The sequence below is a fragment of the Sciurus carolinensis genome, chromosome 11, assembly GCF_902686445.1.
Source record: "Sciurus carolinensis chromosome 11, mSciCar1.2, whole genome shotgun sequence".
Taxonomy (NCBI): domain Eukaryota; kingdom Metazoa; phylum Chordata; class Mammalia; order Rodentia; family Sciuridae; genus Sciurus; species Sciurus carolinensis.
The window spans coordinates 111949066-111963441 of NC_062223.1; the positions used below are offsets into that span (position 1 = coordinate 111949066).

General features: G+C 39.0%; 1 protein-coding gene across 2 annotated transcripts; it reads left to right on the forward strand.

Annotated features, from left to right (window-relative positions):
- The first annotated feature begins 4292 nt into the window (after positions 1 to 4292).
- Positions 4293 to 12607, forward strand: Pts (6-pyruvoyltetrahydropterin synthase). Of its 2 annotated transcripts, none has more exons than XM_047519641.1 (6): positions 4293 to 4550; positions 6125 to 6204; positions 7880 to 7902; positions 8277 to 8333; positions 11146 to 11216; positions 11412 to 12607. In XM_047519641.1, exons 1-6 carry the CDS (start codon positions 4468 to 4470, stop codon positions 11533 to 11535), a joined length of 438 nt encoding a protein of 145 aa, XP_047375597.1. In that variant the 5' UTR covers positions 4293 to 4467; the 3' UTR covers positions 11536 to 12607. The 2 variants fall into 2 exon arrangements, with proteins under 2 accessions (XP_047375597.1, XP_047375596.1); XM_047519640.1 differs by lacking the exon at positions 4293 to 4550 and adding an exon at positions 4612 to 4772.
- The last annotated feature ends 1769 nt before the right edge of the window (positions 12608 to 14376 follow it).

Here is a 14376-nt window from a genome sequence, read left to right on the forward strand (position 1 = left end):
AAAAAACCAAAGGCTGATGTTTTCTCTGATAAGCAAATGCTGATACATAATGCGGGGAGTAGGGAAGAATGGAGGAACTTTGGATTGGGCAGAGGGGAGGGAGGGATATGGGGGTAGGAATGATAGTAGGATGAATCAGATATTATTGCCTTATGTGCATATATGATTACACGACCCATGTAACTCTACATCGTGTACAACCAGAAGAATGAGAAGTTATACTCCATTTATGTATGATGTGTCAAAATGCATTCTACTGTCATGTATAACTAATTCAAACAAATAAAAATTTTAAAAAAGATAGGTGATGACAGAGGTCCTGGGAGAACTGATCATAGTATCTAGATCTGAAGAGCACCTCGTTCTCTCCATCACAACCTGCCTGTTACCATTGTCCTAAGGTATTGGTGGGAGGAAGCCAGTCCTTTGATGCTTGGAGGCCTCCTCTAAACTGGCTCTCTGCTTCCAATGACAGATGCTACTTTAGTTGCTTGCCCCTCCTGCAGACTACCTTCTCCCATCCCCACCTTTCCCCTAGCTTAGCCTTTGGAGGTGGTTGTTTTAAGGGACAGGCTAAAATCAGTCATTTCTTCTAATCGCCAGATATATAGTTCTCAAAGATGAATGAAAACTCAGTAGTTCTTCATTTAGTTGGGCAACAGGTGGCACTAGAGACCATATCATCTCCACATTTCTAAACCCCCAGCAGTTTTTACCAGCAGCCAGAAGGAGCAGAGTAAACCACACTCCTGACAACACCCTCAAAACCCCTTGTTTCCTTTTCGTTCAGCTATACCTGCTTCCCCTGGCTGAATCCCAATCTGAGGCTAGCTAACTGTCCAGGCTCTCTCTACATGTTGACTGTTACTGAAGAAGGCTGTCAAACATGTAATTTGGGGCACCTGGGAACTCATGGTTAGGTTTTCTGTACAGTCCTGGACCAACATAGTCATTTTCCTCTTTAATTTTTGTTAAGTTATTTCAAACTTCACAAACCCTTAGCTCTTTAGTGAAGTGTTCCATGCATATAAATGTCTTGTGTGTGGGGTTTGCACTGTGACAAGTAAAAGGGCTGAGACCCATGTCTGGTTTTGTGAGATGCAAAACATAGAAACAGCTACAGAATGGCAAGAAGAGGCTAAACAGAATGAATGTAGCAGATGAGGAAGCAAAGAGCCCAAGGCAACCATGAAGCATAAGTTCCCTGATAGTTCACAGGAGTCCCTGAAAAGGCATTCATTGTACTTTCTCAGACAAATTAGGGATGTTTAACCTGTTCAGCTAGACCTGAGAGGTAAAGACGACTCCAGTTGACCTCTGGGAAGCATACAGATCTGATGTCATCATTCCTATTTTAAATCTCTTACTCCTATATAGGGAGTGATATTCAAATATACAAAGAGTGGCAGTATCATCATAAGATTTTTGGCTCAAGGATGCCTGAATTCTGTCTTGGCCCTGCCATTTGTAAGGTTCCTAAAGAAAACACACACACACACACACACACACACACACACACACACGTAGAAAAAAAAAAAAAAAAGAAAGGCCAATGACATTGGATAATCTAAGCACTGTGCCTAGTAATCCAATGCAGAAATTTCTGGTAAATTGAGCATATGACTAAGGTTCAGTGCACAGGTAGGGCCTCTTCTCTAGCTTAACTATCACTAGCCAGGTTCCAGAGACTCAAAGAAAGAGTGTATATAGTGTACAGTGCGGGGAAAGGAAGAGAGAAGACAAGTGCCTGGGTTAGAAGAAATATGAATGCCAATGATAGTAGGTTTAGAATCTAGACGTGAAAAGCAGCACATAGGGAGGAAAGCAGCAGAAGAGAATGTGAATAAGATGGCCAAGGCTACATGAGGAGAGGAGTTGGGAACCAGTTTTTGTTGTTGTTGTTGTTGTTGTTGTTGTTGTTTTTCCTGTGAGCATAGTTCAAGACCATAAGCCACAGCCATCTTTGGAACTTTCACACATTGTGACCTTGCCTGTGAGTGAAGGCGGCTCAGGAAATGTACCTGGAAATGTGATTCAAGCAAATGAAAATTCCCTTCTGTTGGAGAGAAATGAGGAAGATAGGTGGCGGGTGGAGCCTCCTTTCCTTTACACTTAAGAGTGACACAGCCCTTCAATAATTTGGTGTCCAATGTTTTCAGTATCATCTCTCACCCAGTCCCCATTGTAACCAACAACTTGTCAATAGGCACTAAACAAGGTGCACTTCCCACATTTCCCTTGTTCTTGCTATCTTCTTTTCCTTACAATTTTCTACTTATCCATCTGGTAAAGTTCTTTAAAAATTCAGTTCAAAAGTTGTCATCTCTCTGAAGCCTTCCTTTACCTTCTGAGGAAGAACTAATCTTTTTTAGTTTGTCATGATATTTCTTTTTGACTCCCTAACTGAACTTTATGTTCATTATTCATCATTATGTTATTCTGGCTTAACTGTCAGACATTTATGTTAAGTAAACATTTTTTAATTTACTGAGTGAATCAGGACTGGAGGGTGATGTCTAGGGGAACTACATGCCAATATGTGTCCGTGTGAATATCTTATGGGTCCTTTTAATAGGAACTGATCTTCTGAGTAAAGGCCCCAAGTACTCCTGTGAGTGAAGCAAGAATTACAGCTGAAAGCTGCAAGTGTAACATCAAGGTTGATTTGTTCCTTTCAAGGGCTGTGATTTGCTTTCAGGTCTCTCTCAAGCATTGTCTCTGTGCTTAACATGGCATTCCCTTTATATAAGTCTGTCCCTTTTTATTATTCACTTATTTCATTGAGATGAGGTCTTACTATGTTATTTACTTATTTTTATTGTTTGGGCTGGCCCCTAACTCCTAGACTCAAGCTATCCTTATATCTCAGCTTCCTGAGTAGCTGGGACTACAGGTGTGTACTGACTACTACACTTGGCTAAGTTTTCCCTTTTTATAAGGTCATTCACTTGTCAAATTCATTTAGGGTCCACACTAGACTGCATCCCAGTTAATTATATCTGCAAAAAACTTTCCAACCAAATAAGAGTCACATTCAGAGGGACTAGGGTTTAGAACTTCAACTTATGAATTTGGGAGGAGGTACAGTACAACCTAAGGACCATTGAGGGTGAATTTGGTGAATACCTTTGTGTAGAATTAGCTTGGGCAAAATAATTTAGAGGAAAAACACTGCAAATGCAATGAAATATTTTACTAAAACAAACATTTAACTAAAGCAATTTCTCATAAATTCTTTCCTTGTACATTTGTTTTATTTAAAACGTTTTCAGAGTGAGTAAAGTGTGCAACTATTGACTATTAGTATATTGCTGTGGTACAGTTAATATCTGGGAGGTAGTGTCTGAGTGATCTTGCATAAGTAGTTCACTTATCTGGGCCTTTTTTTTTTTATCTTTTATGTGAGCCGCTAGTAGTAGTCTTTATCTCAAAAAATCTTGGAAAATTTTTAATTCTCGAGTCCTCTCTTTACAGCCCAGTGGAGAGATGAGACAAGCATCTGAGAAATGTGTTAATAATGTTTGCTACATCGCATTAATAAACACAAGATAAAGCTAGAGGAGATGTTTGAGAGAAACCACCACTGGGCTTGTTTCTACCACCCCTGTGATTTTATCTTCCTTTTCTAAATGTACTGGAAACTTTTCCAGGTCTCTTACCAATCACTGTCTTGTACTGATTTTCCTCATTTGATTTTTCTCGTATACAATGTAAGCTGTCCTGTGCAGTGCTTGGAACAGTGCCAGCCACCTGGCATGTGTCTAAACAGAGGCAAGAGGTGAATGGTACTGGGAACATCCTTAAGAGTATCTGTGAGGAAACACGGTCCTTTCACTCCCAAGGTGTCCAGTCTTCGGGTTAATGCGTGTCACTTGGGTGCACGTATTTGGGTTATGCCAACCCAGTTAAAAATGGGCCCCATGCATGCTTGTGGCTGATTATGTGTGGCTTTAGAATTTTATCTGGAAAGGGTCCTTGCGTAACAGTCTGAAAGTGCTACCACCGCCGACAGCCCCTTGGTCCTACAGATGCCCTCAAATTCCGGGTCTTATTAAACTGTTAAGTGGACTGTAGCTCTGGGACTCACCAGATAAAAGAGCACCCAGCCACTAAAACTTTCTGTTCTAATTAACCCAGGGCTTTCTAGACGCGAGTGGGAGGGAAGGCTCGGAGGTCACGAAGACACAAATGTGCCCACACAGACCCTATGCGCATGGGCGGTCACAGGCTGCGCAGACTCACAAAATCTGGACACTAGCTCCCCACCCCCTGCTCCGAGGGGTATCTAGCTTCCCGAGGATGTTCAGATAGGGACAGAAGCGGGTAAAAGGCTCCAGCAGGCGGAGGGCAGCGCCCGCGGCCGGGAAGGGCGGAACCCAGAACGGCTTCCGGGACGCGCAAGCCGGCACTGCGCAGCCGCGGCGGGCGGAGAGTCTGGCGCTGGCCGCCCGGCGCGGGCCGAAGACCATGAGCACCGCGGGCCCGGGCGGTGGCCGCCGGGCGCGAGTGTCCCGCCTTGTCTCCTTCAGCGCGAGCCACCGGCTGCACAGGTCGGGCATGCCCACACGTGAGACTGCAGCGGCGGTCACCCGCCCCGCCGCGGAGCGCCTCGGGGGCGGGGCCGACATGCGCACTTACGTGCTCGAGCCCGAGCGGGAGGGCGGGGCTGGAGCGGCGGCCCGAGGGAGGGCTGTGCGCGCGCCGGGGACCTCGCGGGACTGCTTGGGCAGAAACGCTGTTCTGCAGGACTTGGCCAAGCTCCCCAGGAGGCGGTGAGGCGTGCTGGTTGACTCTGCCCAATGCGGACGGGTCGCCCTGGGTTCCGAACCCAGAGGCTCCACTCACTGGCTCTTGACCCTCTGACTCCGTTAGTTTAACCCGTGGCTGTGAAGTTAAGCGAATGTTAACTCGCTTATGTTACACGGTACCTGGAGCGTCGCAAGCACCGCAGACATTAGCTAATTCTGTATGCTAGGAGCGTGAGCCCCCAAATCTAATATAATAAGAAGGCTAGTTTTATCACCTTTCTACAAAAGATGAAATGAGCCCTGATATTCTGTTTTCTAAGCAGGCGCACCGTTGGGATTTGCACCCTGAGCACTCAGACTGCCTGCCTGCACCAGTTAGTTGTTTTTGAGACTTGCACCATTCTCTAGCAAGTTCCACTCCCTGAGCTTCCGTTTCCTTGTCTGTAAAATGAGAATAATAAGATGGATTCATCCATCCATGGCTGGATAGGGTTTGTTTTGTGCTGATAAGGCCCTGTGCTAGATCACAGGACACACAACAGTGACACACTTGTCACTGCTCCCTGTCTGGAGTTTACAATGTGGCCAATTTTGTGGACAGTTAAGTACAAAAATCTCTCAGTGTATTTCTGAGAGAATTTTGTGCCAAAGTTTTGTGAACTGTAGCGCTCTCAGAGTGAGAAGTAGGAGAAAACAGTAATAGTAACAACCTTAAAAACAAAGGGATTCTATAATAGGAAGCTCAAACGTATGAGGGAGCTAAGGACTCAGAAACTGAGAAATTGGATGGGTATGGATATATAAATTCATTAAATTGTATTCTGCCTGGAAAAATAGCTAAGCGTTACAATTTTGAATTTTCATCTAATTTGAATATCCCTGGAATTTTCAGTGGGCATTAAAAGTTGAGACAGAGTAGAGCAAGATGGTTGAAGAGGAGACTGAAGTCATGTAATTATTTTTCAGGAGAAATGAGATTTTAAGCTGTTGAGGACAAATACCTATTTGTGTTTATCATTGTATGCCCTTCCTTCATTCTGCACTTGCCTTTTCCATAGGGTACTCTGTCAATATCTTGTTGAATTGAAAAATGAAAGGACCATTATCAGAGTAGTTGGAATGTTGCTGTGCAACAGTGGGATTGAATTTTAGATTTGTTCATACTAATTTTTATTGTACAGTAGTCTAATTATTGAGTGTACATTGGTTCTCCATGTATAGGTGAGTAATGAAATCAAAGTGATTTTTCCACTTGGTGAGCTGCAGTAATAAAAAATTATGAAACTCTTTAAAGACCAGAGCAGGTAATGTAAAGAACAGAGAGGGAGTCTGAATTTGATACTGTGTTATGCTGATTTTCTTTTTCTTTTGCTCAGCAAATCTCTGAGTGATGAGGAGAACTTGAAACTGTTTGGGAAATGCAACAATCCAAATGGCCATGGACACAATTATAAAGGTGAGAAAAACTGATGAAACGTTTAATAAGGATGAAAGAGTGTTCAGCAGGTACTTGTGATGAGTAAGAAGTCTTGAGGACAGTGTGAATGTGTTGAGCCTTGACTCAGAGGTTAAATGGAATTTAAAAAAACGAAAAGTTCTGTTGCCTTGGTTGGATGTTTCACCTCCCAGTTGTCTACTGTGTTATAGGTAGTCCAAAACAAAGATGTTTTAAAGAATTTTTTTCCTTGGACTCAGTGCATAGTAAAAAGGATTTTGGCTGTGTGTTTCCTTCTGATGAGGTATGACTGAAGTTAATGTTAAAGTTGACTTATAATCACTGAGGAGATGATAGATATGTTTAACCTGATTTAAACCTTAACACTTTGTATACATGTAATGAAACATCACATGGTATCCTGTTATTGTGTACAATTTTTGTGTATCAGTTAAAAATTAAATTAAAAAATAATAAAATAAATGGGATTGTATTCTTTGAGTAAACAGTGAGTAACAAAAGGGGAATATTGCCTAAGAATATTATATGGCAGGGACTGGGGCTTTAGCTCAGTGGTAGAGCGCTTGCCTCAAGGCACTGGTTCCATCCTCAGTACCACATAAAAATAAATAAATAAAGATATTGTGTCTATATACAGTTACAAACTATTTTAAAAAAAGAATACTATATGGCAGAAAAATAGTTTGTGTCTAAAACTTTGCCAGTAGTGTTCTAAGAAAGTAATTTGTGTAAGGATAAGAGACTTGATTCTTTGAGACATAACTGATTCCTCAGAAAACAGCCATGTAAGCCATAGAGGCAGCATGTGGTGTGGTGGCATTAAAAAAGACCAGACAAGGGGGTCAGAAGATCGGGATTTCTAATTTAGTTTATTTGTGATACATCTCACTCTCAGTGTACTCACTTATCACGTAATACCTAATAGTATTTGTGTGGAGCTGAGAAAATACAAGTGTATAGAAGCTATTAATTGGTAAAGTACTGATCAAGATTTTTCAAATGCTTTATATAAGCACTTGTATTTAACAAGGCATTACTGTAAACTGTGTATATGTTCTTGTAAAAAAAAGGGATGAGGTTAAGGCCCAGTGGTAATTTTGCTTGCTTAGAGGTACTGTCCAGAATTGGACCAGTTTGGTGTAATAGCTGGATACCTGCATATACATTTTTGCTTTTACAGGTAGAGATTCAGATACATCTTCATCTTCCCTTATGTATAAACATATAAGCAGAATTTGTTCCCTTTTGGGCATTGGCTAATTTCTTCTGCTTAGTCAAAGCTCTTTCTAAGCTCCTGTCTTAGTTGAGTCTTACTTTGGTTGATAAAAAGATCTTAACTAAAAGGACTTTTTTCCCCCCAGTACTGGCAATTGAACCCAGGGCTTGCACTTGCTGAGCAGCACTCTATCTCTGATCTATATCCCCAGCTCTTTTTTTAAAAAAACTTTTTCTTTTAATTCTGAGGCAGGATCTCACTAAGTTGGCCAGACAGGCTTTGAATCCCTAATCTTCCTGCCTCAGCCTCTTGTATAGCTAAAAGGACAGATGTTTTGGGGAAAATATAAGTATAGCTTTGGTGGGGCCAGAGATCTAATAATTTATGTTGCTAATTTGTGCTTTGATGTTAATCTTTTGAAAATCATGCTTTTTTTTTTTTTTTTTTCCTTTCCCATAGTTGTGGTGACAGTATATGGAGAGGTATGTGCTGAACATATTTGTGTGGTTTTGTTTACACTACTGAGTCCTCTTTCAGTCTACTTGGTGGATTCTGTGCTGAAAACTTCTGTTTCAGTTTCATCATTGTTGACTTTCATGTGTGGTGAACTGCTGCCATTCTAGGCCTTTCCTCTTCCTAAGTGTCATTGTTAATGTGCTGCTGTGGACAGGTAGAAGAGCTGGGCAGTGAAAAGAATGCCTGATGCACGTGTGCTTTTGTGTTGAGATCAGTGATTGTCTCTGGGATGAAGGCAAATATGGGCACAGTTTGCACCTTGCAAAGCCTTTAATAGTTTACCAGAAGTTTTGATATGAAGAACCTCTTAGATTAATATTTACCCTTGTTTCTTCTTTAGATCAATCCTGTTACAGGAATGGTTATGAATTTGACTGACCTCAAAAAATATATGGAGGTAAATGCCATATTGATGCTAATTTTGTGCTCTGCCTTCCGTATAGTTTTTGGTGACTTCCTTTCCACCTCCCCAGTCAGTTATCGCTTGAAGTTCCATGACTTTGTGAGTGGAGCTGGGTGTGGGCCTGGGAGAATAATTGGAGAAACTACTCTTGTGGCCTTCTAAAGGTCTCCTTTATGGAAAGTAGCTGTGTTGCAATGATGGGGAGACGTGCACTTAGCATGCTTACCTTGCATTCCTCGTTGGAATGTGCTGATTTTCTCCACTTCACAAATTCTATCCTCCTTTCAGGACACAATTTTTTCCTTGACGCTTTCTGTTTCTTTTTTGAATATTCCTTATACCTTTGCTCACAGATTTCAACTCACTTTGCCTTTACTATAAACTTAGGGGGGCAGTTCTTTACAGAGATAATGCAGAAGCAGATATTTAATAAAGAACTTACTGATTGTGTTATCATATAATTTTTGCCTTGTAAGAGATCTTAGGGATCATCCAAACCATTTTTTGCATTCCATAGATGAAGATTGAGAGACGTCAGACAGTTACCTGACTTGCCTGAAGTCATGTTGTTTGTCATTTGCAAAGTTGAAAGTAGGCTTTTTTCCTATCCAGCTGTTTTTATTATGCTATCATTTATTGAGTTCTTCACATCATCTCTGCAGCTTACTTTTATTCTAAAATTTGACATTTTTTTTCATAAAAATGATGTTAATAAACATTATTTCTTCCCATTACTTATCCATCTATTCAACAAACTTGCTACTTTGCATCAGTTCTTGAGCTAAGGGCTAGCAATACAAAGATGAATGAGACATAACCTACAGGGTACCTGTATTACCTTTTCAGGAGATAAAGTAAAGTAAATGCTCAAAAGTTGTTGGTTGAATAAATGAATAAGAGAATGAATGAACATATAGCACTGTGCTGAAAGAACTATGGGAAAGGCATGAAGACAGACTTCTTGTGTCTACTAAGGACATAATATATATGTACACCAAGTATTATACCATATAAGGCAACAGTTAGAGCTCTGAAGCCCATGCAGAGTTGAGTACTACACAGGGGCTTGCTCTGCTCTTTTCCTTCTTTGTGTACTTATTGTACACTGCACACCCCCATCTGTGTGCTTCTCATGGCTCAGTCTGCAGAAGTGGCTTCAGTGGAGAAGCTGAAACTGAACTGAGATTGAAGATGAAACACAGGTATTTTTCCTTCCTTCCTTCTAATTTTTCAAATACATAGAAATTTATTTAGGAAAACAGGCACATTCAAGGAAGAATGTGGGCTGTCTTTAAAAGTGAGAAGCTTTGGGGGTACGGCAAGGAATACACATTCATGGGAGACCGTGGGCTATCTCTAGAGAGAAAAATAGAATATTGCAAGATATTCATACAAAATATCTTTTCATTTGATCTATTTTATTTAATCTATTTATTTTTCTGTAGGGGATTGAACCCAGGGTGCTGTACCACTGAGCTGTAACCCCAGTCCTCTTTATTTTTTATTTTTGAGATGCTAAGTTACTGAGTTAAGTTGTTCAGGCCTGCCTTGAACTTGCTCCTTCTTCAAGCTTCCAAGTTTCTGGTACTACAGGCATGTACTACCATGCCTGATTGTTTGATCAATTTTAAAAGCTAGTGGATCCAGACTTACTTTTTAAAAAATATTATTCTGGATTTACTCATGAAATGATTGTTATTAATGTACCCTTGAAACCATACAATATGGAAAATTAGATTGTTTCACAAATGCTTGAATTTTTGTACAAGAACTTAAAGTAAAACCCTAGAAATAAAACCCTGGAAAGAAAGCAATTACAATCCTTGCTAATGACAAGCAAAAAATTATTTAATATATGCAAGCATTAAGAAGTAGTTGTCTGTTTTAGACAACTTTTTTGTTAGCTCTGGACCCAAGCTGAGGAAGAACATCATGACAGAGGAAAGCAGCTCAGGGCATGACAACCAGGAAGAAGGGAGCGGGAGGGGAGGGAGAGGAGAGTGAGAACAAGGAGAGAGAGGGAGAGAGAAAGGAAAGAGAGAGAAAGACAGAGAAAGAGAGAGATTGATTGGCTTACCAGAGTCAAAGACAAAATATGAACTACAAAGGTATTACTCCAGTGACCCATCTCCTCTAGCCACACCCCTCCTGCCTACGGTTACTACGAAGTTAATTGATATCCCTGAATTGATCCACTGATTAGGTCACATCTCTCATCATCTAATCATTTCCCTTCTGTACATTCTTGTATTATCTCACACAGGAGCTTCTGGGGGATACCTCATATCTAAACTGTAGCATAGTCTTTACATATTTGAATTTTTTTCTTCCAAGAGCCCAAGATCATTCTTAAATTATTATAGCGGAAATTTAGAACTACTCACATAATTTCCATCTAGGTCTGTTTTATAAAATATAGTGCTTATTGGATCTTTGTCCTAATAATATGTGGCATTGTTTCATAGGTGATACTGTTGTGGAAAAGTGTTTCAGGTAACTTTTTGGACAGAATTCAAGGAGTGTTAAATTGAATTTTGAATCACAGTGGCTTGTGTTTCAAGAAAACCCTGGCAAGTCTCTTGTACTTTTTAGTTTCTCGCCTCTTTGCATTCAGTAACAAGGATAACTAATCATTACAGGGAACTGGACCTGACTTTATTCTTACAGCTTTTAACCTTGTAAGATTGCTTTACCAGTACTGAGTTAGTGGCTAAATGATAGGGTAAGGTTTAGAGGCTTATGTAGAACTGTTTGGAATTTGAGTCATGAATAACTTCAGTGGTTTTCCCCTTTGGTTTGTGTGTAGGAGGCCATCATGAAGCCCCTTGATCATAAGAATCTGGATCTGGATGTGCCATATTTTGCAGATGTTGTAAGGTGGGTGTCACCATCTTGCCTTAGATAGATAGTAAGAAAAATAATTGATTTTCACATTTTATGTGATTGCCATGTGATGTCTAAAGTTCTAGTTTAATGATTTCTTTGAACACTAGAATTTGTTTTCTATAACTGTTAGGCATGAAATTTTGGTTAATTGTTGCATTTTGAACTTCTTTACTTTTTTTTCTACAGCACAACAGAAAACGTAGCTGTATTTATCTGGGAAAACCTCCAGAAATTTCTTCCTGTGGGAGTTCTTTATAAAGTAAAAGTGTATGAAACTGACAATAATATTGTAGTCTATAAAGGAGAATAGTTCTTAGGGATTAACACTGTAGAAAGTCTAATTTCTTTCCATATTTAAAAAAGATCTGTATCCTCTTGGAATATTAAGTAGTCACCACATAATTGTTGTTCTGCATTGTGTTCTGAAGTGCCTGATTTATTGAAATCATTGTAAAACCTGTTGTGAATTTAAATCTATTTTAAAATAAAGCTTGTAATGTATCCTGAATATCACTTAGAGAATCCTTTATCTGTAGATTAAAAATCACTTCATCTTCAGCAAAATGTTTTGGCGTGGTATTATTTCAAAGAAAAAGAAACCTGTATTCTCTGTTATCTCATTTTTAGAATTCATTTTTTCTTAATATAAATGGTACAAGTGTTTATGCAATTTAAAGTAGATGAATATTATAAAAAATAAAATTAAGCACTGGTGTGGTAGTACATTGCCTGTAATCCCAGGTACTGGGAGGCTGAGGCAGGAGGATTACAAGATCAATGCTAGCCTAGGCAATTTAGTGAGACCCTGTCTCAGTATAAAATAAAAAGGGCTGGGGATGTAACTCAGATGTTAGAGCACTTGTTTACCAGGCCATGGGTTCAATCCCCAGTGAGAAAAAAAAAAATTTAGATAACTACAAAGTCTGGAGACAGTAGGTATCAATTGAACTCCCTTGGTTACTACTTTTTGGGTATGCTAAATGCACAAGTTCATTCAATGAAAATCAGACACACAGATTATCTAAGATAGTACATTGCTGATGCAGGCACAAAGATGGATGGAAGTGTTGCTTTCATGGACATTAGTCATTGCAGCTTTACACAGCTATTGAAGTATAAATTGCTAGTGAGGAAGAGCAATTAAACATATAATACAGTATCAGTAAACTGTTATGTGTATTTGTGTAGAACTCCAGACATTATAGCCACTTGAATAATTTAAACTTGGAAGACTGCAGAATAATGATATATTTTAAACCATATTAAAATAGCCAACATAAAAGGATCTGCTACTCTATGAAGTATTTCCTGTATGCAATTTTTCCTAACTGATCCCATTTTATTCTGATCATTAAACTTACCTGTATGAGTTGAATTGTGTTCTTGGCATTCATCTCTGGTGTCTTTTCCCCATGAATAAATCCACAAGAATGTATTTGCTTGCTGTGCACAAAGAGCTATTCTCTTGTGTTCTCATTTGTGTTCTAAACTTCTTAAATAGAGAATTTATATTTATCTTCACATAGTTTCTTGTATGCAGTGATTCTCAGAATGTTGCCGCCTGGAAGAAATAAAACAACTTATGCAGTGATTATGATTCTAGAAAATTTTGCAAAGGAAGACTTTTATTCTGGAGAGGTAGTAACTATAGGAATTTTATTATCAATTTTCACAATGCAGTGCCCACTTAAATTTGAATGTGTTGCAGTTTAGCTACCAAACTCAGTTTTTGTTTATATAGAATATTTTGTAATGATTACTTGAAGGGCAATATCACTATTGTTTATGAATGTACTTTTATGTTTTAGCTCTCACAAACACCATGTAAGGTAGTTATTACATGATAACTACCATTTTACAGATAAGAAAGTTGAGAGGGTTTAAGTGACTTGCTTAAGATCACTCAGTAAATAAATTGCAAACTGGGTTTTTTTTTTCCTCATTTCAAAACATGGACTCAAAAAAGGACTATGTATATTCCAATATTTTTAAAAAGATATCAAATTTTTCAGATCTGATATGTTAGAGAAACATTTTTCTTGATAATAATGATACTCTAGGTGTTGGTTGCTCATGAGTTGCTTCAAGAGAAACTTTTTTCCCCCTACTTTCTCTCCTTAAGACAAGAATTTTTTCTGTTTGTCTATTTATTCATCCATCCTTTCATCCGTCAAATTCATGAGTGAATAGATGAGTAAGTGGATGGAAGGACCAAAAATAGGGTAAAGGTGATTTTCTTTTCTTCCTTTCAGAGATCATATCAAACTTATAATTATTACCTTTCCTCTTTGTTTTTTTCCTCTCTCTTTGTTGTAAATTCCTGGTTGGCCAAGTTCTTATTCTAAGCAGAGTATCTAGTAAATAGTACTCAATTTTTTGTTCGTTGAATTAATGAATGGCATATTGGTAAAAACTGTTGAAATTTTATAGTGTCTTACATACATAATGGGTACTTGGCACATATTTTTAGTTTTGAATAACCTGAAAGTTTTGAGGCCCTAGAGTTGTTACTATTTAGTTGAGTGATGCTTATCTCTGCTGTTCAGTTTCTTTACCTGTAAAGTGAGTCCTTGGACTAGATGCTTTCTGAATTAGTTCTGCCTATTTTATATCTAGATGATTTAAGATAAGCTTATCTCTGCTGTTCAGTTTCTTTACCTGTAAAGTGAGTCCTTGGACTAGATATTTTCTGAATTATTTCTACCTATTTTGTAGAAATAGGTATATTATTTCTACCAAATGAGCAAATATTATTATTATAGAGAAGGGAAAAGATCATTCTAGGGTGATGAGGTTTGGAAGCTTTGTAAAGGAGGTTCGTCCTTAGTGGTACTTTGAGTGATTGGGTAAGGAGAGTAGCAGTTTGGAATTCAGGAGAAAAGAGGGATTGAATGCCCAAAGGGCAAAAGTTACTTGGCAAGGTTACTAGGATAGGAATGTACAACCATATGTGGGAAATAGTGACTAGGTTAATCTGAGTAGAGTAATGGTGAGGTAGAGGAGTGTTGTGGGAAGGGAGCTTGGAAATACAGAATGGGGACAGTCCGGTTGGCCTGGAATGTCAATTTGATCTCTGTCCTTTAAGGAGTAGGAAGCTGTTGTGAAGTTTTGTTTTTTAAAGAAGGTAACCAAATGGACAAAGGGAAGAAAG

Bases quoted from the DNA above. Each gene is read 5' to 3' on its own strand.
- Pts (XM_047519640.1), top strand. From the start codon at position 4,627: ATGCGCACTTACGTGCTCGAGCCCGAGCGGGAGGGCGGGGCTGGAGCG. The intron at 4,773-6,124 runs GTGAGGCGTGCT...TCTTTTGCTCAG, and splicing joins GCCAAGCTCCCCAGGAGGCG to CAAATCTCTGAGTGATGAGG. The intron at 8,334-11,145 runs GTAAATGCCATA...GTTTGTGTGTAG, and splicing joins ACCTCAAAAAATATATGGAG to GAGGCCATCATGAAGCCCCT.